The 24,361-nt window shown below is 40.2% G+C and overlaps 2 protein-coding genes across 4 annotated transcripts in view; one reads left to right on the top strand and one right to left on the bottom strand.

Annotated features, from left to right (window-relative positions):
- The window catches only part of si:dkey-233k19.3 (dynein heavy chain 11, axonemal), a 41,145-nt gene extending 39,989 nt beyond the window's left edge, over nt 1–1,156 (top strand). The window contains exon 82 of one of the 2 annotated variants that reach the window (XM_032519007.1): nt 47–1,156. In XM_032519007.1, coding sequence (XP_032374898.1) covers nt 47–294 — 248 coding nt within the window. In that variant the 3' untranslated portion in view covers nt 295–1,156. The remainder of the gene's footprint in view (nt 1–46) is intronic. The other variant, XM_032519008.1, reaches the window with a different exon arrangement.
- Nucleotides 1,157–3,312: 2,156 nt separating this feature from the next.
- On the bottom strand, nt 3,313–23,340 carry rapgef5b (Rap guanine nucleotide exchange factor (GEF) 5b). Of its 2 annotated transcripts, XM_032519050.1 has the most exons (18): nt 22,803–23,340; nt 18,108–18,247; nt 17,324–17,424; nt 13,424–13,502; nt 13,001–13,145; nt 12,813–12,910; nt 10,981–11,011; nt 10,710–10,770; nt 8,732–8,881; nt 8,284–8,381; nt 7,876–7,998; nt 7,556–7,734; nt 7,217–7,307; nt 7,061–7,111; nt 6,223–6,310; nt 6,003–6,067; nt 5,858–5,912; nt 3,313–5,462 (listed from the first exon to the last, which is right to left on the bottom strand). In XM_032519050.1, exons 1-18 carry the CDS (start codon nt 23,160–23,162, stop codon nt 5,344–5,346), a joined length of 2,034 nt encoding a protein of 677 aa, XP_032374941.1. In that variant the 5' UTR covers nt 23,163–23,340; the 3' UTR covers nt 3,313–5,343. The 2 variants fall into 2 exon arrangements, with proteins under 2 accessions (XP_032374941.1, XP_032374942.1); XM_032519051.1 differs by lacking the exons at nt 18,108–18,247; nt 22,803–23,340 and adding an exon at nt 17,565–18,027.
- Nucleotides 23,341–24,361: the final 1,021 nt, after the last annotated feature.

Here is a 24,361-nt window from a genome sequence, read left to right as displayed (position 1 = left end):
ACATCTCTGCAAGTATTGCCAATAAAACCCACCCTGTGTCTCTCAGGAGCGTGTTGGGACACCCAGGCAGGAGTCATCTCCGAGGCGCTTTTGGGGGATCTGACTCCAGCCATGCCAGTGCTGTATGTTAGAGCTGTGCCTGCAGAAGAGCAGGAGCTCAAGAATACTTATGAGTGTCCAGTGTACCGCACTAAGCAGCGTGGGCCCACATATGTATGGACCCTCCACCTCCGAACCAAACAGCCTCCTACCAGGTGGATTGTAGCTGGAGTTGCACTGCTGCTGTCCGTGTGAGACTTTAGTGGAGCGGGAGATACAGTATTCTGCAAAAAGTGTTAAAAAACATATTTTTTTAGAGACCGTATTGGATTATCTTTTGCGTTAATTTGTTTTTTCATATGTTTTTAAAAAAAAATTACTAATACAACAAACTCAATTATGCAGTTTTTAGTCTTGCATTAATATTGTATCCAATTTGATTCATACGTGACAATACTGCCGTGTGTGTGTGTGTGTGTGTGTGTGTGTGTGTGTGTGTGTGTGTGTGTGTGTGTGTGTGTGTGTGTGTGTGTGTGTGTGTGTGTGTGTGTGTGTGTGTGTGTGTGTGTGTGTGTGTGTGTGTGTGTGTGTGTGTGTGTGTGTGTGTGTGTGTGTGTGTTAGATTTCGTGATAATGGAAGTGGAGATGGGATGTTTAGCCAGTGCTGAACCTGTTGTGTCTGTGTCCGACACTGTTGAACCTCTCCCTTGAGATTGTTCAGTCGGGACATGATTTGTTGGGAGCTTATGTCTCTATTTTAGACCATGTAATTCAGGATAGGGAGCATATTTTATTGGAAGGTCAAGATTAAAAAAGCTCTTTGGCTGCCCTCTACTAACTGAATGATACACAATGCCGTCTGGAGGGTTCCCGGACCAAATTCCCAGGAGATGATGTGCATGGTTGCTATTGACTTTTAAATGAGGTGCATTTGACATTGACCTTTTGTACGGCAGAGGCAGAATACTAACAGACGAGTGTAATTCATTCAGCCGGGCCTATTCAAAGACACTGATAGCTTTCTATGAGAAAGCAACACATTACCCTTTATCTGTCTGCACTCTCTGTTTGCATCTGATTAACTTAATATGAACCAAATAAATCCTTTAACTTTCAACGAGTCTAAAGAAACAGTCATATTATCTAAAATGGTATGACGTTTGAACTGATTTCCTTCTAAGGTGTTTAGATTAGAGTTTGACTGCTATACCGTAGCGAATGAGTTGTGCATAATTCCCTGTATGTCAGAGCTATGGTAAAATATTGTGGGAGCTCCGGCGGCAAGGCTGAGATCATACACTGAGAAATATTTTTTAATTAAAAAAATAGTGCTAAGAAAGAATTTTGTGTAATCATAAAAAGGCGATATAACTACTGAACAAATAATATAATGTATTTAGCCTTTATTTAACATTTAATCCAAAACAAGCTTTTTTTTTTTTTTTTTTGGAATGTTCATTATTAACATTTGTAAATACGCTGTGTCAGAGCGGAGACTTCATGATATTAGCGGAAGAGACTGGGCAGCCAGGTGCAATATTTATCTATTAAGAAAAACAAGTAACATAGGATGTACAAATTACAGCCATTCTCTCTCTCTCTCTCTCTCTCTCTCTCTCTCTCTCTCTCTCTCTCTCTCTCTCTCTCTCTCTCCCTCTCTCCCTCTCTCCCTCTCCCTGTGTGTGTCTTTTGGATAGAAATCAGCACTCTTATCTTCTCAAATGAGATTTTCTCCAACGCTAATAACTGCTTTGTTGTTCTTAATTTCTCCCTACAGCCAAAATGGCTTGCGGAGGATGGAGGATTGGTTCTGTGCATTGTATTGCACGGGGGAAATGAAGAACCAGTCTCCCTGTAGTTTCTCTTCATTTGCTCTCTCTTCCTGTCATTAGCACGCCACAGCACATAGCCAGTCATTTGGTGACAAGGAAATGATACAGTGCTGGCAGAGTGTTTGGGAGGAAATGGCGGGGTACGTGGCCCAGAGCAGCAGGGGTCGTGCCACAGATAGTCATGTTAAAGGCCAAGCAGGACACCTGGTTAAAGTCAACAAGGGCATCTGGGTCACACATCTGCCTCTCAGTACCCCAGCAATACATTGTTACATTTTTTTGGATAACAAAACCCATCAATACACAAAAAATCCCATATTTTAGTGCTGGTAAATGACTGATGATGTGAAGAAGCAAGTTCTAGTAAAATACTGTGCAGTGACAGTACAGGTCTCCAGATTTTATATTCTAATATACAGGAGAATGCAAGACCTAGCCTAGTTGCCCTCAATTCTATAAATGAATGAAAGATAACCAAAATCGGTATAAAATTTTAGAATAGTGTGTTCCTACTTCAAATTTTTGATTGTCATGGCCTGATTAACCCAACAGTGGGCCCCGTGGCAAAAAAGGAACTTTGGCCCCTGTTGACCAACCTGCCCATTTTCCCCAATTTCTTACTAATTTGTTTATGGTGACTTGCTAAAGCACAATATTATTAAGTAGAATGTGCCATGTAAGCACCACAGATACCAACTGAATCTAGTAATATTTAAGTCATATTTCAGTGGTGAATACAGTATTAACGACTTTTGCAATAACTGTACAGTACTCATGCAGCCTCAGAGAGGCAGTGGAGCTTCACTAAGGACCAAGATGGACTGATATTTAATAACAGGGCAGATGAACGCAGCTAATGTTAAAAGGTGATTTTTTTATATATATATATATACTATATATATATATATATTATTATTATTTTATTTTTTATTTTATTTTTTTCTAACAAAGAAAGAAAAAGATTGGAGCAAAATGGAACGTGAGAAAATTGAATATGCTTGGTACCAAGCTTGAAACTGCAATTCAGACTACCTTCAGGCCATTGGGTGGTCTTTCTGCCATAAAGTGTATGTATTTGTGTCTGCATATTGAACAATGGCTCTAAACGATTATTCATTTACTGGCCCATTCTAATTCATTCAGTTGTTTGTGGTTTCTAAGATGCCCTTTTTATCATGACCTTACTGTGAGTCACACACACACACACACACACTGATAGTACAATCTGTCTCCAAATTTACTATAATCTGTACTGCTATCATTTTATGAATATTTTCCATAACCTGGATTAACCAGAGCCTCATTGTTGTATGAGTTAGAAAGTACCATTCACCTGTTTGAATAATTTTGGATTGTCACCACCTTATACATGTAAATATATATAGTGTGTATATACTGTGTGTATATGTGTATGTATATATATATATAACCAAACTCATGATGATGAAAAATATTTTATTGCATGCAGAGCTGACAGTGGTGGTCAATCCATGGTTTGCCATATCATGCAGACCAGCCAAAATGGTGCATACAAAAAAAAACATGAAATCAAACAAGGACTTATAGCAGTAATATTTATAGAACAAATAAATAATTCTGAAATAAATTAATAGCTGTATCCAGAATTTTCAACATTTCTATATACAGTATAAATAGAATCAAATGGACATTGTTGATACAAATTAAATTCAAATTAACATTGATACTGCTAAAGCATTTTCTTTTTATGTTCACGGAGGGTTTTAAATGTCAACAATGTTATGCAAAGTTTCCTCTACAACACTAAAATGGCCTAACCTCAGGGCAAAGGTAAGAATTTTAAGTGGGCCAATCGAGATAATAAATATTGTACAGTATCTTTTATAACTACACACTATACAAGTGTATATATTAGTGTTAATACACACTGCACAAAAGCAAATGGTTTCTATTTTTCTATGTTTTGTTGTCTGGAAGGTGCTGTATTTGCTATTGCTCTTTACTTGTAGGGAAAGGTCCCCCAAAAAGCACAATCAAACATGTTTCTTCTACACACTTACAGAGGATAGATATGCTGTAGCTCTGTAGCACTGGATTTAACTAGGAAGCAGCTCTCAGTGAGACTAGTCAGAAAAAGGGTTATTGTGGGTTGTTGTGAGTCACCATGTCTTTGTTCTTGAAAAGACATGGTGACGAGTTTTTCAATTGCTAATTACTGGTACTCTGAGTAACATACAGCTAAAGCCGATGTCGCTGAACCTCAACAAATCAAACACTATCTGGGTGGCAAAATGTATTGTATTGTGTTTTAACCTCGATTTTAAAGACCCCTACAGATGTAAAGATATGGGTCTGCTGCTTCTTTTAACTGATTGTCCACAGCTCAACTACATGGAGATCCTTGTGCTTAAAAAAATGAGCAATTAGCATTACCTTGAATTGGGTGTTTTTCATGGTATTTGGCACTGACATATGCAGTTATAACTCACAGACAGGACACACAGCTTGGCACACACCAATGGAATTCAGTACATTGTGTATTACCTAATTCTCTGCTCTAATACCATCTGAATTGCCTCATCTAAAACACTTAATGGTTAAACAATAGAAAACTGCAAAGTAAGTGGATTCTGCTATGTAAAAATAGATGATGAAAACTTTAAATATTTAACAGTCCTTTTCAGAATTTCTGTCACCTTGATTCAGCATGTTGTGCATTCATTGTGCTGCTTTCTTAGTGACTGTATGTCCTACATCTGGAGAAGAAAACATCTGGATTGTGTTGAACTCGGAAAACAGTACAATATAGGACTGAACTACTCTTTGGTGAAACAATCCACTGCTGCCAGATCTTTAAACACTGAAAATACACAAAAGATGTAGGCCTACAGTATCATGAGTTAATTCAATCTAAGTTACTTTATGTGATGTGTTTTATGTGGGTAAAAGCTCTGGAAAGGCTAGTGAGTGGTCCTTTTTGTCAAACGTACTGTTTTGTTTTCTGTTGCTTGTTTTTTTGTTTGTTTGTTTTTTAGAAGGGAAGCGCTTCACCTGCTAAGAACAAACTCTTATTGCAGGCTGCTGATTCTCCACGAGGGGGAGGTGTTTGGTCAAAGAACAGCTCCACACCTGCCAACCTCTGCCATGTGGAGGAAATTAAAATAGCAGCAGTAGGTTTGGACCTGCAGATCTAGCACTTCCACTTTTTTTCTTGAACAAGTCTGAACCGCTGGCACTGCAGCTGGTCTTTTTAGATTAGTAACATTGTTGTAGATCTATGCAAACACCTATACATGTAAGTCTTTTTTCTGCTTATTCCCCTTCTCCGGTGAGAGTTTCCTGATTGGGTGGCTCCCTCCTGTGGTCGGCCAGGATCATGCAGCGTCCTCTGATTTGCCGACTGAGTCCTGAGAGAGAGGTGAGACAGAGATAGATTGTTCCTTGGCAATCCGACAGTCTGGCTGACGCTGTGGGAAGTAAGTGAGAACTGTCTCTAAGCACGAGGCTCCAGCCTGTGTGACAGTTCAAACAGAGTCTGCTGATTGTCGATGATATGCAGGTAATCAATGTAGGCTCGCACTTCTGAGCTGCTTTTCTGGGTGATGCCATTACCTGGAGGGAAAGAACGTATTTACTACCAAGCTAAGGCAGCATTCACAAGGCCTCCTACTGTACAGTATCTGTACTATACACAAAGCTGCACATGCTAAATGAACTTGTACTGTGCATTTCCAACACAATCATATAATGTTATAAAAAGCCATTAAAACCAACTTTTCTTTACACATATGCAGGGATGTTGTAGAGCGTAAAACCAGCCAAATAGTTTTTATCAATAACAATTGTGGACATTGTGGTAAGGAGTATCACTTGAAGACTATACATTTGGTTATTTGTCTTGCAAATACTGAAACTACAGCACTGAGTAGTATTACAAAGTAAACTCCAGAAATGTTCTTATCTCACATATTAAAACAAAGAATGACTTATCTGAATAGTCTACTGACCCATGTGATCTTTTTGACACTGCCGGATGAGACGCACTGTGTCTGCTATCATGTGCTGGAAATAATGGATGGACACAGGCTTCATTAAACATTACAATTCACTGTGTGTTTTCTGTGCAGATGCATAAAGGGTTTGTGAACTCACCAGCTTTTCAAAATTGACCAGGTTATCATGAAACGTCTTGTTGCCTTCATGAATGAATGTAATATCTAAAACAGATACACATTTTGTTCTCAACAACAGGTATTTGAGGTAAAATGCCTGTTTTTTACATGTCAAATATGCCTGACAGAAATATGTCACAGTGCTCTCCTCACAGAATTAGACTAGGTGTGGGGTATTGAAGTAACAATAATGAGCGCACCTTTCAGTAGCAGAGGAGGGAAGGGGATCTTTGGCGCCTTCATCTTCTTGAAGGAGTCCCTGTAGGCCTTGTGGTTCAGCGAGGGATCCTGTGAAGACATTTTTTTAAAACGAATGAGTGTAATCCTCTGGGGATTAATGTGTGTGTCTAGTGTTTGCATGCTTTGTTAGCTGAATTATGGTAGCATAATAGACTAATGATCATCTAAAACACCTGATGTTTCAAAATGAAAAACATCTTTTTCACCACATGTACACTGAAGCATGGTTTTTATTCCCTGTTACAGTGGATTGTTGTCATTGTCATTTTTTCATTTCAAAACTGATATCTATCTATTATACAGTGTGTGGGTGTTGTGTTGTGTGTGGTGTATATATATATATATATATATATATATATATATAATATATAACACACACACCGGTCAAATGTTTGGGGTACTTAAAAATTTCCGTTACACTCCATTACAGACAGAATCCAACTGACCCGAGTGGTTGGCTGATATTTAATGCAATATCTACATTGCCCATTATCAGCAACCAGTCATCCAATGGTCAAAAGGCTCATTCTGTTTGCTAATCTGCTCATTTAAAAAAACTAAATGATAAAACATGGAGAACCATTTTGCAACTATGTAAGCACATAATGTAATCTGGAAACTGCTGCTCTGGTTAAAAAAACAATGCAACTGATCTCAGCTGGTATTCTGTCTATAATGGAGTTCAATGGAAATTTCTAAGTGACCCCAAACTTTTGACCGGTAGTGTATTTATATATATATATATATATATATATATATATATATAAATACTGTATATAATGTATGAATTACACTTACTGTAATTGTCTCCAACTCTGAAAACAGCTTTTTGAATTTCCCAGGGATTTTCTGCAGAGAAAATAACAGATTTTCTTTTTCTTTTTCAGATACTATGTACTTTCACATAAAAGATGCCACAAAAGAAGAAGAAGAAGAAGAAGAAGACACTCTCACCTCCCATGTCTGACTGAGGCGGCTAACAGATGCAGTGTTCAGGCCCATTATAATGGCAAAGAAACAGTTGAGGTTCCTCTGTGCTTTACAGCTATAAAAGATCAATGAAGCAAACAGTTCAGTCTCTTGCCGGGGCACAGCTCATCAGCACAAAAGAAGTTTATTGATCTGCCACTGGAGGGAGCAGCATCCTTATTGTGAGTCTAAACACCTCACCCTCAAGATTTAAGGCTGGAATTCTGTAGTGTTGGCCCACAGTGTGAGAAGCTGGCATGTATCTGGTCAACAATCAGTACATCTCTAATTGAAATGCAGAATAATGTGAGTAAAGCTACTAACTGGGCAGCAATCTTGATGAACTTCTTTATGAGTTGGACCCTTTTGCAGAGCATTGGGCACAGCAGCACCTCTGTCATCACCCACAGCTGGACTTCATTAAAGCGCTGCAGCAGCATCTCCAACGCCACAGTGTGGCTACTGCTACTGTGGCGGCTGAAGGTGAAATAGACAAGTTCTTGCTATAAAAGAACAACAAACGCTCATTAGTTCAGCAGAGCGGAGCTAATGATGCTACGTCATGTCTGATGTCTTTTTAAACAGTTTAGACCTTTTTCTAAAAGCAACAAATTGTGCACAAGTGTTTAGGTTGTGGGACAAACCTCGTGTATTGAGTCAAAGATGGTCCAGTCAAAGTTGGTGAGCGCAACAGCCACGTCCCATGTGTTTAAACTGAGCATGCAAGCTGTCCTCTGTTGCAGCTCTGAGTTGTCTGTGAACGGGTTCTGAAGAGGGGGGAAAGAAACACACATGACGACATCAGGGATTTAGATTTTCTTTAGACATCATACCACATTGAAATATTGATGTGAACATTCAAAGAGATTGTTTTTGCATTAGTTATTTCACGTCTTTTATAACTGACAATGGAATTTTGAAGCTTCTAACATGATATTACTATGCACTTTGTCATTCCTTCTGAGCTGATGAATGTTTTGACACAATTCTGACACCACAGCCCATGTAAAGTATGTTTAAATCAAATTGACACATTGCAGTGATATTCGTACCAGGACTTCACCCAGGTCCTTCCTGCACACATGCAGCCTCCCCACTGGCCGTACAGAATCAGAGAAAACTCTGTCCTGAGGCTGCAGAAGAAGCCTCCCTGCAGGGGAGAAAACAGATCACTAACAGCAGAATAGCCTACCATTAAATATCTGTCAGGCAGTGTGTAAGTAGCTATCAGAAGTAAGCGATAAGATTTGCTGTGCCAGGCTTCACTCTGAGGTGGCCAGTCACTGATAACAGATAATGACTTTATATAACTGGACTGTAAATGTTCTTCCTTTTAACTGTTGTCACTGGGAAGATATTTAGGTCAGCTCTGTTGATTACAATCTCATATGTCTCATATATCCACTATATATAGGAAAACCAACTTCCAGTATGAAATATTGTGAGAAATTAAAATGCTATATGATGAATGACATGATATGGAATATGTTCAATTTCTACCTCCAGGATAAGTGACGGCCACTAGCACCAGTTCCCTCAGTGGGACATCCATCCTTTCTGCCACGGCCTGCAGCAGCTCCTGGGCCACTACCCCAGTATGGGTCCTCATACTCAGGTACGAGTCCATGGTAATATACACATGACACAGCGCTGTAACAGAGAAAATGTTTCAGTAAGGTACACTATAGAATCCACAGCGCTTATATGTTGTGCAGCTCTGACTATGTTGACATGTTAGGAAGCCCCAGGGCAGAAAATTGCTGCTGGGTCCTCGTTGACCACACATCCCTACCCAACTCCTTCCTCTCCTTAGTGTGCCCCTAAGTTCCCAATGCACACAGTACACTATACATAATAGCTTCATTATCTGGCAAGTAGTCTGGATCAACTGAAGTACATTTCCAGGATAATTGCCTAAAATTCGGCCCGTGAACATGTCCCTCACCGTCCCATCTCTGTGTTGCTGTTTTCAAACTCCACTTCACTTAAGGAAATTTCAAGCTAGCAAGCTTCATGCTGACAATGGCAAGTTTTAAGGGAACTCCGCTTGGCTCTTCTGGGGAATGATTGTAAAGATTTACAAAGAATATGTTAAGGGCATTTACTGTCTAACTGGGACATGATTGGACCGATTGGTGGGGTTGCTGTGGAAGTACACACTGTGATATACTGGTAAGAGCAATTATGTTTAACCTTCCTGTTGTCCTCATGTTTTCCTATATCAATGTTTTTTTTAGTTTTAGTTTGGCAAGTACAAATCTCCAGTTTCATTAACTTTTTATTAAATTTTATAGCATTTGGGAAAACAAATTGAAGTGTTTTTGAAATAGCATTGAGTAAAAGTTTACATGTTCCAGTCTTTGATTATCCATCAACATACATTCCTTTAATTATGTCTAAACAATTCCTAATTTCTGCTTTTTTAACTCAAACATTAGGTATAATTTCCTATAAATGAGGTTTATTGACCATAAATTCCAAAAATAACTATAAAACTAAAGTTAATAAGTTAGTGTTGCAAAAAAAGTGACAAACGTTGAAAAAGGCGTCAAAGGTGTTGAAAAAAGGGAAAAAAAACACAAGAAAAAAGTTAAAAACGTTGATAAAAAGCGTCAACAAAAGTGTTGATTTTCTAATCTGACAGGAAGACAACACAAGGGTTAACCATCTATCCAGCTAATTTAAATAGCTCACGTTATTGTATTGTGTGAACAGTTAATTTATTACCGTATGTGGTGGGGGGATTTTTGCGGGGGTGAAAATGTTCACCAAAACAAATTCCTTCCCGAGACCATTTTGCGGAGCTATCATCGCTGCATCCGGAGCGTAGTGCCTCCCGAGACAATTGTGATTGGTTTAAAGACATGCATACAACCTGGATTGTTTTTTCTCATGAAGAAAATCTACAATAAAGTAGTTTATTTATGTTATTTTTTTGTTATATCTGACTGTCAAACTGGATAAAAAAGAAAGTTCTTGTTTCACAAGTAGTTTAAACTGAGCCAGACCGACAACAAAGATAAAAATCATATCACATCCATACAAGAATAGTAGTATACAGTTTTTAAAACCTAATAAAATTATTTAATTAAACACACTGGTATCGGATCAGTACTCGGTATCGCCGATGCGCAAGTTCAAGTATCTGACGAAACATCCCTAGTGAGTGGGAATACTTCTTTTGATCGAGAGTACTTTAAATGAAAATTATTTAAAGTGAGGACTGTGAATAATCCAGAAGCAAAAACTTCTAAGACGGATATCTCCCAACCAAAAAACAGCAGATAATGACATGGCTAGTCAGCTTGCCCTTAAAAATAAGTCATCACTCAGGAATTTGGATTTCCAAACCTTCTCATTCCATCCCTGGAAAGATTTCCATTGTTCCACTGTTCAGACTAAATGTCTCCTCTCTACAGCTTTAGAAACAGCGCACGATGGGAGGAATGTGTGAAGGACGCCATGTTTTACGATTTACCTTCCGCGGTCTCCCTCTGGGTACCTCTGGACTGGAGCCCGTTCTCTTTCAGTGCTTTGCTCTGAAAGAAGGGAAATTGTGTTTTTTTGATACACATTCACATTGTCTGGGAACACTGCGGGCATTTCGCTAGAACTACAGAGCAGGAAATGTGAGAACAATAGCTACAACACTCAATCTAGTAAGTCGATATGGGCAGTCAGCTTTGTTTAATAAAATTATTTTTGTCTTAGTGTGTTCAAGAGAATAAACACAAGGTCTACTCACTCACCTTTCTTTGAGGGGAATACTCATCCACCGTACTGGAAAAAGAACAATAAATAAATCAGTAAAGTTATAACTGTACAAATTTTGTGCAAAAACAACATCACCAGTCTATAATCTATAAAGTCTATAAGTGAATGTACCTATATCTACTCCTCTGCAGCATTCAGTCCATTATTTAAGATTGGTGTCACGGTGAGATGAGAGTGCTTTGTAGATTTTAGACCTTTCAATGTGATCCCTTCATTTAATCACTCTATTCTCATCAGTTAGGCCCAGCTAGCATGATGGATAGCCCTGTGTCCATTATCATCCCTCAGCTTTTACTGGGCTCTGCATCACAATAGGCATGTTGGCACAAAGCCTGCCCTAAGGGATCCCCTCCTTCTGGCCAGCAGCAATCCTGCACTAATGAAAACCCCACTGTATTTGTCAAAACAGAGCTTGGGATGTAATTCACTCTCTTGCTCCTCAAAACAAAAAACAGTCAATGAGCTTTGTGATTTACAAAGCCACATGAAGATAGGGCGAAAGAGAACAAGTGGTGTTTGATTCCGAAACTTTCAGAATTATATGACTCAAGCTGTCTTTCTTTTGCACAAAGGCCAGATCGAAGTTGATGGGAGCACATGACTAAATGAGTCTTCTTTCTATAAAAAATTACACTTTTTAGCTTTTCACTCAGCAGCAGATTACCACAAAGCAGTCAACCCTGTCCTCCCCTGGGGTGAGCCCGATTGTAAAAAAGCTCATAAATAGTAGAGTATGTCAGTTAGTAACACCCTCAAAACGTCCACTGCTTTAAAGGAGTGGGTGCTGTGGATCTCCCTCCCTGCTTATAAACATGAATTAAGCAACAGCCAGATAATGGCAGCAGAGTCAGGTTGAATTATCTGCGCTGGTTTGCAAGGGGCGGCAGGTTGGGGATCCCCAGGGAGAAGATCTGATTGGAGGCTGTGGTTGAGGGAGGGGAAGGCGGACATGGGTATGGCACTGTGTCTGGCGAGACACAATGTGATGCTTATCTTGATCAAACTGAGAAACTGTAGCAACTCTTCTTCATTAACCACCACAATATTCAAGACTCTGTTAAATGTCAAATAAAGATATATGTTTGATGGAAAGTTATATGTTTAATGTACAGCACATCAGTTATGCACACATGCAATACGCAAGGGATAATGTAGAGTGAGCCGGTCATCGTTGTGAATTAGAACAACAGGGAGATGAAGGAGGGGTCTTGCATCAAGGGGTTTAATGTACAAGAATCCCATTGCTATACAGAAATAGCTTAAAAAGCTGAGACTCCTTTTCCAATGTTATGGTCAATCCCTAACTTCTATGTACTGTACTGTAGATGTGGCCAGAAATATGTGGGATTATACTTATGAGTTTAAAATTGTGTGTAGAAAACTAGTTGTGGAGCATTCTTTCTTTTCATGGAAAGTGACATTTCTGACAGCTTGTCATCATTAAAATCCCCAAATTACTGTATTTCCTCAATTTTGGAGATTCAACATGAAGAGCTCTATGACCTTCACATTTCTGTGCAAAACAACCCAGAACACTGCAATTACTCTTCAGTTTCTGAATGCAGTCATTGATGAGAAGCTAAATAAAGGCACCAAGCAGAGGAGCAGCTCTTTCTTTGCAATCAGAGACCAGCTAGTGTCTGCTTCTTTTCAGACCTCCAGCAGTCATAGTTGCTGTTGTACACACCCAGATTTGCTATCAATCAATACATCAGGTTTTTTTCATTTTATAGATAATTTACGTAAGAACTTATTTAATTACCCTGGTGACTTGTATGACAAAGTAAGTTAACACGTGATCACTCACTGTCTGCGATGCAGCTGGTATTGTTTCTGCAGTTCCCTCACATCCGTCTCCAGGGCTGGGTGCTCATAGAGATCATCCAACACGGAACGGTACAAAGTCTGAAAGGAAATGTCAATTTTCGTTACTCCCATATTAAGATCACCTCACACCCAGTTTCCACCTTTTCCCTAGTACATCATAATCCCTACCTTCATAAAGCGTTTGACATGCTCGTCTTCCCTCAGGAAGTCTTTGCACAGGGCCATCCACTGTGACACCAGGTGCAGGACTTTTTGTTTCCTTTCCAGGGCCTCTTTCCTGTCCTCTTTCCCTCTGTATCGCTTGGTGCAATAGGTGGGATTCGGTTAAGGCTTCAGCACAGATGGAGAATGAGATTTATTTGCTGACATCAAATGTAGCATACAATGAAGCATGCATAAAGCCAGTGTGTAATGCTGATTAAAGGACAGGCAGCAAGATGATTACAGTTGAGTGAAATGGAGCTGTTTTGACTCAATAAAGTTGTGTTTTAAAGTTATGTTTTAGTATAAAACATTTATATCTGTCTGTAACGTTTACAATAGAGGAGTACGTGTGAATCTTTGTTATAATGTTTCTGTGTTCAAGGATATTGTCCCAGCAGAGCTTGGCATAAATCACTGGTTGACATGAACACTGGGTAGGTCAGCAGAAAATCATCCAGAAGTGTATCTGCAAAGAGAAAACACATTATTGACAATGGAGAAACTATGGGACAGTTTCTAGTAATACAACTTTTTAAAAAGTCCACAAAATAAATCACAGAAGAGCTTACAAGTCAAAATTAGGTTCAGCTCAAGGTACAAATCCTACACACAGACACACACACACACACACACAGCCTCACTAGTTTGTAATGTTTTACAGGATGCTGGAGGGCGAGACACACCAGTGATCTTGACAACTGTATGCTTAATGTTTGCTGAGTTGCACATACAGTAGGCCTGTTCTTTCAATTGAGCTGGCAGCTCGGTTTCAGCTTTTCCTATTCCTTCTAAATAACACCAGAAGGAGACCTCATTTTTTTTGCTGTCAAATATCGGTTAACAAGCACTAAGCAGAGAGATTTCAGAGGAGAGCATAACATGAGAGATATTTTCAATGGCACATCATTCTTATTGTCAGTATTAGACGCCACTTGTGCTGAAACCACTGAGGATTCTTTTTTTCCATTTTGCTTGAACAAGTTCAAACAAGCCGTATTGTCAATATCACAAATTTGCTATTGCAGGCTGTATTAGTATAGAAAGGCCAATAATGTGTCTGTTGACTCAATGACCTCTAATTAAGTTTTTATTTCTATTTTGATTATCTTACAAACAGAAAAAAGCAATCGGATATTGCTTAGCCATCCTCCTAATGTGTTTACAAGCAGCATTTTCTGCCAGTGTATCCTTGTGTGAATTCCTCCCAAGGTTACACATGGGTGTTTCTGTAAATTGATTAAATCCAAGCTGGCCAAATAGATCACCAGCTTTCTTTGACAAGTTCCCGTAACAGGGAATGTACAGTCTACATCATAACATTCACTTTTTAACCATGATAAACAAAGACTAAACCAGACTGTCCAAGGGGTAAAGAGAAAGAGGAAAGCTTCATAAATGGTATTAGGGCCAACCTCCTCTCAAGCCATCTGTAAGTGTGCCTCATAGCCAGAATTGTAAATTCTCCCCTTTAATTTCACACTAGCTTCCCCGGGCCTTTGTGTGCGTTCTGGTCCACGGGACTTGCTGACATCATTATGTTAATCCGTGCAGAGCAGCTGTGGATGCATCGCTCACTGCTTATGAGAGGTTACACACTCATATACACATGTACCTCCCATAACAGAGTACAGTAACACACCTGAACACAAAGTCAGAAAAAACAACATGCCACCCCCGTTCCTCCACACAGGTGTTCAATATGCACTCACATTGCTGTGTATTTACAACTTTCTCCAAGCTATTTTAACTGATGCCCATTCTCATGAGTAGCATCTTACCTACCACTCCCCAGGCTTTACACTATGCAAGTTTTTTGAAGTTGGAAAAACAGTATACATATTTAATTCCATGACCTAAAGTCATGTGCTCAAGTTTTTCTTGGTAACACAGCACAAAAAAGCAGGGAAATGTCTTTTAGAGAAGATTTAATCCAAACAGTTTGGCAGAGGATGGGTTTGCCTCTCTTACCCAGACACATTAATGCATTAATGGTGCTGTATAAATAACATTTAACAGTATGTTGGGCTGATTTGTGAATCCTACACATACATTTAAAATGTTCAGTTATCATCAGTAGTTGGCCTTGATCAGAGAAGTGAATGTGGAATGTAGAGAAATCAGAGATTACTGCACCAGAGCCAACATCTTTTTATGTATATGTCTCTTTCAGAGGAAATACAGAATGGATTCATCTAGATTGTCAATCTCCTATGAAATCACTCCGACTGTCAATCCACCTGACAACCCTTTTTTGTATTTCAATAAGTGTTCGTAAAATTGATCTATGCCGCCTTTGAAATAAGAATGTTAATGTGTCACTTATTGGCTCAGTAAGCATCTTGAGACAGCCTCTTGGTGTAAAAGCCTTAAATTATATTGCAAGTCTGTATTTAAACATTTTTAATGTTACATCTGGTGACTAAATGTGATGTTTTCTACACCATCTCAGCACATGGTGCCTCAGTAAGAGAGCTGCAACATCCTCTCATTAAAAACACAATGCTACCCACAATGCTAGCCCACAGAAGGAAACGCTAGCATATAAGAGCTCAGTGTATAGACTATTGCATTGGTCTGTGCTTGCTTTTTCTCAAACATGCCCGTGGTGCTTCCAGAAAAGTGCCATCTCTGGCAGAAAGCTCCTCTGCATTCTTAATGTTGTGTTCTGAGTATAGATGGAAGCAAGTGCGACCATGATGATATGAAATTGCCTTTCTAATGTGCTGTACAGCATGTAAGTCATAAACACAACATCAATAACCCGCTGCTACCATCAGTCATGTTGCTGCACAGTCTCTCTGAGCCATCTTTGAGAGGAAGACCAAACACGGCAGCTTGGTGGATGTTCAAATAAATCTCTTTTTGATGAAATCAAGGATCTCGTACTATCATGCTTCTAGTGAGCTAAACCTCCAAGGGCACTAGCACTAGAACATGGGAGCTTCAGTAGCCCCACAGAGAGCAGAGAGAGCCAAGGCCAGCGGGAGTGAGACTATGAAACATTACTTAGTGCAGATTAATTGTTCTTCCAATTCCGTTCTGTCTTTTTTTTTTCTCCTCAGGTCTCTGGCTTTTGACCATGCCCTCAACGACCTGCTCTGATCCACAGCTCCCTATGAAGGCTTCCCTTCAATATACTCATTTCAAGGTGAGCTAATAGTGAATGAGTTATCAACAACATAGTGCCTACCGAACCCAAGGGATATTTTTTAAAAGGTTAGGAATAAAAGGAAGGTATAGAATTATGTATTTCCCTTGTACCCGCTAATTTAGCTTCATATTTCACTTTATTTTATTTTTATTTTTATGCTTGTTTCAGATTCTATGACAAACAATATAATTATTAGAATTTGTAGATAGAAATTAAAAGATGGGATAATATTTCACTTTACATCAACACTAAATACTCTATTATAGCAATACAATATGAGAATCAACATTTAACATAACTCTCTCTGCATGTAAAATGCATCATCTTCCAACTGCAGACACATGTCCCCAGAGCACATTTAGATCAATTTCATTCATTTCCTCATCAGAATGAGTAACGATCTCTGGTATGGGGTTAGCCTGCCTCCATCTCCAAGGAAAAAAAAATCGGCATCCTCCTTTTCTTCCCTCCTTGTTTCCCCTTTTCTCCACTCTACAGTCTTTCTCTCTATTAGTTTTACTCTGCGTGTCTGACTGTGCTACAGCTCTCAATCATCATCTTTCCAGCTCAAACAACGGGAGTCTTCTCTGCCTTGGCAACAGTGTCACATTATCATGTACCTGCTTGGATGAGAGGAAATGTGTTTATTTGTCATCGCTGTGAGGCTACACTGCATGCCACACAGTTTGATATGGCAGTACTCAAAAGATATGAGCAATGTTTATCTCCGTCAAAGGCTTTTAAATGTCTCAAACTTAGTGCCATTCTGGGAATGATAGCACATGATTAGCCCATTAATACCACCCAAAGGGGGCTGTTGTCCCAGCTCCTCTGCGAGAGACTAGAGGGGTGGGGAGAGCGTGAAAGGAAAAGTAAAGGGAGTTATTTCTGTCTCTTCCTTTCTATCTATATTTCACAAACACACCGACATATCAGTGGACTTACTTCAACACACATCCTTAAATATACCATAGTCCTGAAGTTGTCTAGGTACCATCCACCAACTAAATATTCTCCTATTTTTCATCTTATGCTTTCTGAAATACAAGACAATGCTTATTCACACACTGAAAAAACGCATTAAGGACAACAGGGATGAGAAAGGTGTTTCAGGAATTTAAAGTATGCATGCTGACCTGACTCTTTGTCCTGTTTTGTCCCCTGCTCGTCATCTAGTGTCAGGTCACTCAGCAAGTGCTCCAGGATCTTCTCCGGGGTCCCTGATACCACCACGTACCTGTCAGACACAACAGAGTCAGTGGACGAGTCTTCCTCGATAGAGGACAGAGAGCGGCTGCTGCTCCATTCCTCCTCTCCCTCTGTCCCCTCATCGTCTATGTAGCGAAAGTAGGGGACGTCAAAGGTGGGCATGGTCACCGGCTCTGCCCGGCTGGTGCTGTCACTGCTGCTCTCCTCGGAGCCCTCCTCATCATCCCCATCCTCCTCCTGCTCCACCAAGGCAGCATGCAGCAGCCTGCCCTCCTCCTGTCGCAGGTTTGGGGGCTGTGGCCGAGATCCCATCCTTGCAGAGTCCCTGTGCCCTCACACCGGCAATGTTGCCGTGGTTACTGCTGCCCCTTTTACCCATCCATCCATCCACCTGCAGCTGCCACAGCCCAGAATCCACTGCTATCTATCCCTCAAGCAAAGTGAGGTATTCCAGTATGTTCACAGCTGAAAAGGCTCCTGAATGACTTGCATGAGAAGGCAGCCAGCAGAGCTCTGCCTCACAGTCCCATGCTGCTTACTTATATGTATTTAAAACAATCATTTACGTGTTGGGAGTTGTGATGTAAGCATGCCTGTGTGAGTGAGTGTGTGATCCAGAGAGACAGAGAGGGGGAATGATGTGGGAGAGAAGTAGATAGTGAGGGAGGGAGGGAGGGAGGGCATCAAGAAAGGAGGGGTGGAGAGGCTTACCTCCTGTTCCTAGCCTCCTCTCTCCCTCCTCCCCTCGCCGATGCAGAGAGGGCTGGCTGCTCTGACGATATTCTCTGGAGAACCAGCACATCGTGGCCCCTCTCCCTCAGACACACTCGGGCTGCCTCGTCACTCTGGGGCTGGACAGAGAAAGAAGGGGGGAGGGAGGGATGTGTGCGTTATCACCAAGGAGATTCCCCTGTATTTTCTCCCACTCACACAAATCACCACTGATTTCCATCATAATACTCTGACAAAGCCAGCACTGTAAATGAAAGAGAATTTCCATATATATAATTATTCAGTCCTTATCGGTGGAGCCCATTCAGGGATTAACATAAAAGACTCGCACACATTTTAATTACCAATTCCAATGTAGAGCCTATTAAATTATGGGTGGTGTCTAGAGACAATCTATTTTCAAGCTGTCATAGGGTTAAACTCAGGATGCACCAACAATGGTTCACTGGTTCAGAGTTTAGTTTAAAATCACATGGTAAGTCCTTGTCTCATGACCACCATGATGTGTTTTAAGAAATTTATCCTCATGTTGCTTACTGTCTCCTACTCCCTCTTTTTTCAGTTTTTTGACTAATCTACAAAGGGTATCCATGTAGGTATGTGTTTAAAAATATTACTCCCATCATATTTGTTACAGCTTATTAAAAGACAATACCAAGCAAATATAATCAGGGATGTGAAGTACATCCACCCACTTTGAGTCCCACATTTATGCTGTAGTTTGATGGGTGTGATGCTGTACACTGGTCAACCTGGACATTCACAAACTTTTCAATAATTATTTAACTTTTGTAGCCCTACATGTCTGCTGCCTGCCTCCTCACCCACACACGTTCCAGTGACCGCATCACCCCGGTCCTCCACAATCTCCACTAACTCCCTGTTCCCCAACGCATCACAAAGCCTACCATAACCAGGCCCCTTCCAAACCCATAGACTTGCTCCACCACCCCAATCTCCTCCGTAACCTGCGCTCCTCTGACACAAACCTTGTCTCCCCATAACTCAGAACCAAGCGACGTACTTGGGGTGACAGAGCTTTCACCATCGCACCCCCCTCCCTCTGGAACTCCCTACCTATACACATGCGTGACTGTACTGACCTGGACACATTCACTTATCTAAACCTACCTCTTTTAATTTGCCTTCAGCCTCTATTTCATCTGCTGTTATTTGCTAGTTTTTATTGTTTGAGTTGCTTTTTAAATGCTTGTTTTTGTGTCTTTTTTATTGCTTCATTTGTTTTAAATGTTAATGTACATTAAATGCTTAATGTACTGGTTTTATTGTAAAGTGTCTTTGAGGACCTTGAAAAGTTATTATTAGTATTTTTGTATTTAAGAATGGCTTGTTGCAGCATCCTTGGCATGTAAAGATGGCTGTTAGCTTGACAATGGAGGGTCTGGATCCGAGATATTGGTCTTAATGAGGAGTTAACTGTATAGTGCACGCACACGCATCCTGCATCAGCTACACCCTCCCTCTACACCCCCACGCTCGTCAGCCATCAGTCAATGCAACACAAGCCTCTGTGCATGCAATTAGCCAGGCAGACAGTCTGGAAGTGGTTGCAGTTTTCTTCCCTAATTGCCTTTTGCAGAGAAGCATCCATGACCCTTCAGCTAAGCATGACTTCCTGGCACATTAGCACTTATCTGTGATCTCTGGACATACATAAACATAAACAGACTACTGTAGATTCACAAACAACACATACACAGATGAATGCATTAACACAACACGCAAACACGCTCATACAATAGCTCATACAACAGCTCATACAACAAAGACACAACTGTGTCTATCAGTGAGCCACATTTTTAGCATTAACATTAAACAGACTGGCTGTGACATCTATAAACGGCAGAGATGTTTTCAAAGCCTCAGAAAGTACCATTAATGGCAATGTTTGCTAGCAGTTACTTCAGTGCTGTGATTCATGACTCTAAGCAAAGTTTACATGTCTGTTAAAGTGTCAACTTATGAATTTATTTGTTCCCTATCACACACATGTATGAAAATGTTTTTTTTTGTTATGTAGTCCTACTTACGGGTGTGTCCTGTGTAATAGCAGACTCTATTATCCTGTCACAGGACCACAGTAGGGCATAAGGTTAGGAGCGTGACAAAAAGAAAAAAACTACAAGATTCCCAGAAAAGGAAAGCTGTGTTGATTAGCTTCCTGGTTCTTGGGAAAAAGACACTGGTGGTCTATCTTTATCAAGACATGACTTACACTGTGTGCTCTTCAAAGTACGCTGTTTTTGTCCAATTAAGCACAACAAAGTTTAATTCTTGACTATAATTAACAGAGTGTCTCAATGTACTGTGAACGGTTCAAACAAACAATCCTTTCCTCACAATGAATTATTGATTCTGCTGCTGCAAGCCACTACTTAGTGTGCACTGGGCTTTGTGGTTACCAGTTTCCCACTAAAACACAATCAGACCTTTAGAGTGGATGCTTGGAATGAGACCAAGTGCCAGGGCCAAACAGTTCCTACCAAAGGCTGGAGGTGACCTCTACTCACAGGTACCACCAAGTCCTCCCAACATGGACACTGTCAGCAGAAGAGTAAACACTAGTTATCAGGCCTCTGCACAGTCATGTCATGTCATGTCCTGCCAAATGTTTTACTGTCTCTTTCAGGGTTCCAGATGCATTCCTCTGACTGGAGGAACACTGTCTGCATGTCTCTGTGCTGTTGCATCTGGCCTGGGGCGCATGGTATGGAACACTTGAAGGGACCTGGAAGGCATCAGTCAAGACAGTGTTCAGATTTGGCCTAAATTCCTCTTAAGGAATAGCGTGGATCATACAGAATAGTAAGATGAGGAGGAAGAATAAGATCAAAGATTCACACATCAGTGTTGTTTTCAAAGAACGCTTTGATGCAAATGCACTTCATTATCTCCAGTATTAATCAGCTGAAATTTTTACGTTAAGCTCTGATAATATAATCTAAACAGGAATATGTGCATGTGCACATGCAAATATTTGAACATCAGCTCTGTATGCTTCACGCATTGGCAGAGAACAGCAGCTCTGTGTTCAGATAGACAGAGATAAGGAAAATAAAGTTGATGAAATAATGTGACGTAAGGTGTAAGAAAAGTGTCAAACACAACCAATGCTCATGCACATATGAAATGGATTTTTATAGCAAAATGAATTGTCTATGAATAGTTTGATTATATCTTTTTCCCAAATTTAAGGAGATTGCATAACATTCATGATGTCCCTTTGCCAGAATCTCAAAACTTTCATGGGCGTGCAGTCTACTGTATATTAAGCATCACTGTTTCCACCAGCTGGGATTTAGCTCATTTCTAAGCTTTTTGATGTCTAGGCTTAGACATTTGTAAAAATCTCATGTAATACAGTATATGCATTGTAGCATCATTGGATTATGTTAAACCACTCTACAATATAGAAACAGATAATCTCACATAATCTTAATATTTCATGTCATGTATTAAATAAAAGGTCAGTATATTTGTCCATTACCGAAAAGATTACATAAATGATATGCACACATGCCATTGGAATACTTTTAAATTCACCATATGAGAAACTTTGCACAATGAATGTTACTAAAAAACAAATGTAAAACAGATTGGTGTATTAGCCAGTCTAACATTTGATTATACGGAGATTGGCAGTGGCTTGGTGCAGACGAAAGGTCATTATACTGAATAACAACATTGATAAGGAGATCTAGCCTTGTGTTTTCAGAAAAGGTCAGAGAACCGATGCACTGGAATCCACCCTAAAATCATACAATGTCTTGGCATGGTGGTGTGGCCATTTGCGTCAACTTTTCCTGACATTGTTGCTCAGGTCAACACACACATAAAGCTGGCAGGAAGGGAGAAGCTGAGCCCACCATGAGGTCAGCTAATCAGACGTCTCCTACGCAGCCAACTGGCAGGTGATGTAATGTTTAAAAAAAGTGTGCAGGCAAAACTGAAGACTCAGTACCTGCACTTGCGTTTTCAAGGATACTGCCATACTGACCACACAACTGTACTGTAAACATATGTAACATTTCTGTAATGACATTGACTGTAAATAGACCTAGCCGATGTTGAAATGAATGGATACAATGCATTTATAACCAATATTTGTATGCATAGGATCGCAATGCACTCTACAATGTACTGTTATGAAACCTCTTTTGCAACAATCTAGAAACTTTTTGGGGCATATTTAATTGAAGAGAGCTTTTTGTAGCCTGGAAAGAATCTCAATGACAATATTCACTTTCAGAGAAAGCAGAAGCAACAAATTAAAAGCAGTTTGATGGATGGGACACTGCAGGGAGTGCGATATATGATGCTTGGACACCAAGCCCAAAGAACAGCAGCATGGAACACAGTATAAATCTGACCAAAAGGGACTAATGTTCTCGAACTGAATATTTTAAGGACAAAGTATGCTAATTGGATAGTGTTCGTGATGACATAAATCTAATGAGCAGCTTTATGTTTTTACTATCACAAGCCCAAAGCTAGCTGCTCAGGGAAATGCATCAAGCAGTGTAGCATTCCATACTGAAGCTGTGATCCTATATCTGGATACTTACGAATATAGTTAGGAGGATAGTAAAAAAAAAAAAAAAGTTACATTTAAAGTGAATGTTCTAACTGCAGCAGTGCTGTTGTGTTTCTCACCTCACTTGTCCTCTCTGGGCCCTTGCTGTGGGTCTGCAGGAAACGGCAGCCATCCTTGGCCAGTTTCTGGACCATCTCCAGTCTGGACAGGTCTTCTTTTTCATGAAGGATACACATGCTGCCCTGCTGCAGCACAGGGGGCACAGAGAACATGTACCTCAGGCCACAGTCCCAAGACATTGCTGGCTCACCTACTACTGGCTGTCCACCAGGTAAAAGAGCAGGACTTCTGCCTGCGAGCTCAAAAAAGGTGTACAACAAAGTGAGCAGCTCAAAAAATGAGTGTATGTACTGTATGTGTTTCTGCTTATGCTGTCCAGGTGATTTACAGAGTCTTCTGTCACTGCAGCCAAAGTACATCCCAGTCGCCGTATGCCTTGGTCAGCACTGTGGCGGAGAGGCACACACACACGCAACAAGGACTTCACCAGTTGGACTCCAGGTATCTCTCTGTCCTTGGCTTTACTGAGAGTGAGTGACAAATCCCCACTCTCTCTGTCCTTCCCTTGCTTTTCACCACTGATTAGGGGTGTGAGTTAGGAACACAGTGAGTTCAGGAAACATCTGGTGAGTCTGACAGCCCCAAAAAGGAAGTTTCAAAATCTCCCAAAAGCAGGGGAGAGCCTAGGACTGGGCAGAGTACATTACTCTAGAAGGTCAAACACGTGTTAGGGTGGAGATGCATGTAGACATTTAAGGTCATTCAGGCACAAGAAGTAAAACAAGACTTAACTGTTGTTTTCAGTCTGAATGAATAAAATATAGGAGATGACCTGAGAAGCAGCTCTGAGAATATAAGCATACACTTGTTAATTATGCTAACCAATTACATGTGAACTGATTATCTATGGACTGTTACTCAGACAAATAATCAATATAAAGACATAAAATTGTGCTGGGAAATATGACTGGCATGGTTTTATAGGCTAAACTGTTTGAGAATTTAGGGCTTAATCTATTGATCAGTCTGTAACAACAAATCAGTTTAAATCGTTTGGTCTCTAAAATGCCAGAATTGATGATTTCTTTAAACTTTTGCTTGAAAAACAAATGGATTATTCAAAGAGTTGCTAATTTCTTTTGTTGATCAAATAACCAATTAATTGACAGTCTGTTTGATTATAATAACAGCAAAACATAATCTGAGTGTAGCCCTAAAACCATTTTTTCCCTCTAAATAAGATAAAGCCTTCAAGGTACCCTGGAGTTTTTATGCCTAGTGGTGCTGTAGAGCAAAGCTTTGTTGAGCTGTCCTGTTGGATCTTGTCTTCCGCGAGCACAAAGTGCCTGTTTTTATTAAAGATCATCGACTTTTCAGACACTAATTAAATGAAGCTTGTCAGTTGCTTAACGTAATTACAGAAACACCAGCATTTAACCAAGATAAAGCAAGGACATTAATCCTTTGTCTAAACACTTTATCTATTAGCATTATAACTGTTTCCCCTCTGTCAGCAGTGTGATGCTTGACTGGGTCCTTCCAAAGCCATTCAATCGTGCTGCTGTTCCAAACTGCTGATACAGCAAACTGCAGAATGAGAAAAGGTCTCTTCTCCCTT

This window comes from Etheostoma spectabile, chromosome 6 (genome assembly GCF_008692095.1).
Source record: "Etheostoma spectabile isolate EspeVRDwgs_2016 chromosome 6, UIUC_Espe_1.0, whole genome shotgun sequence".
NCBI classification, from domain to species: Eukaryota; Metazoa; Chordata; class Actinopteri; order Perciformes; family Percidae; genus Etheostoma; species Etheostoma spectabile.
This window is presented reverse-complemented; position numbering and strand designations above follow the sequence as displayed.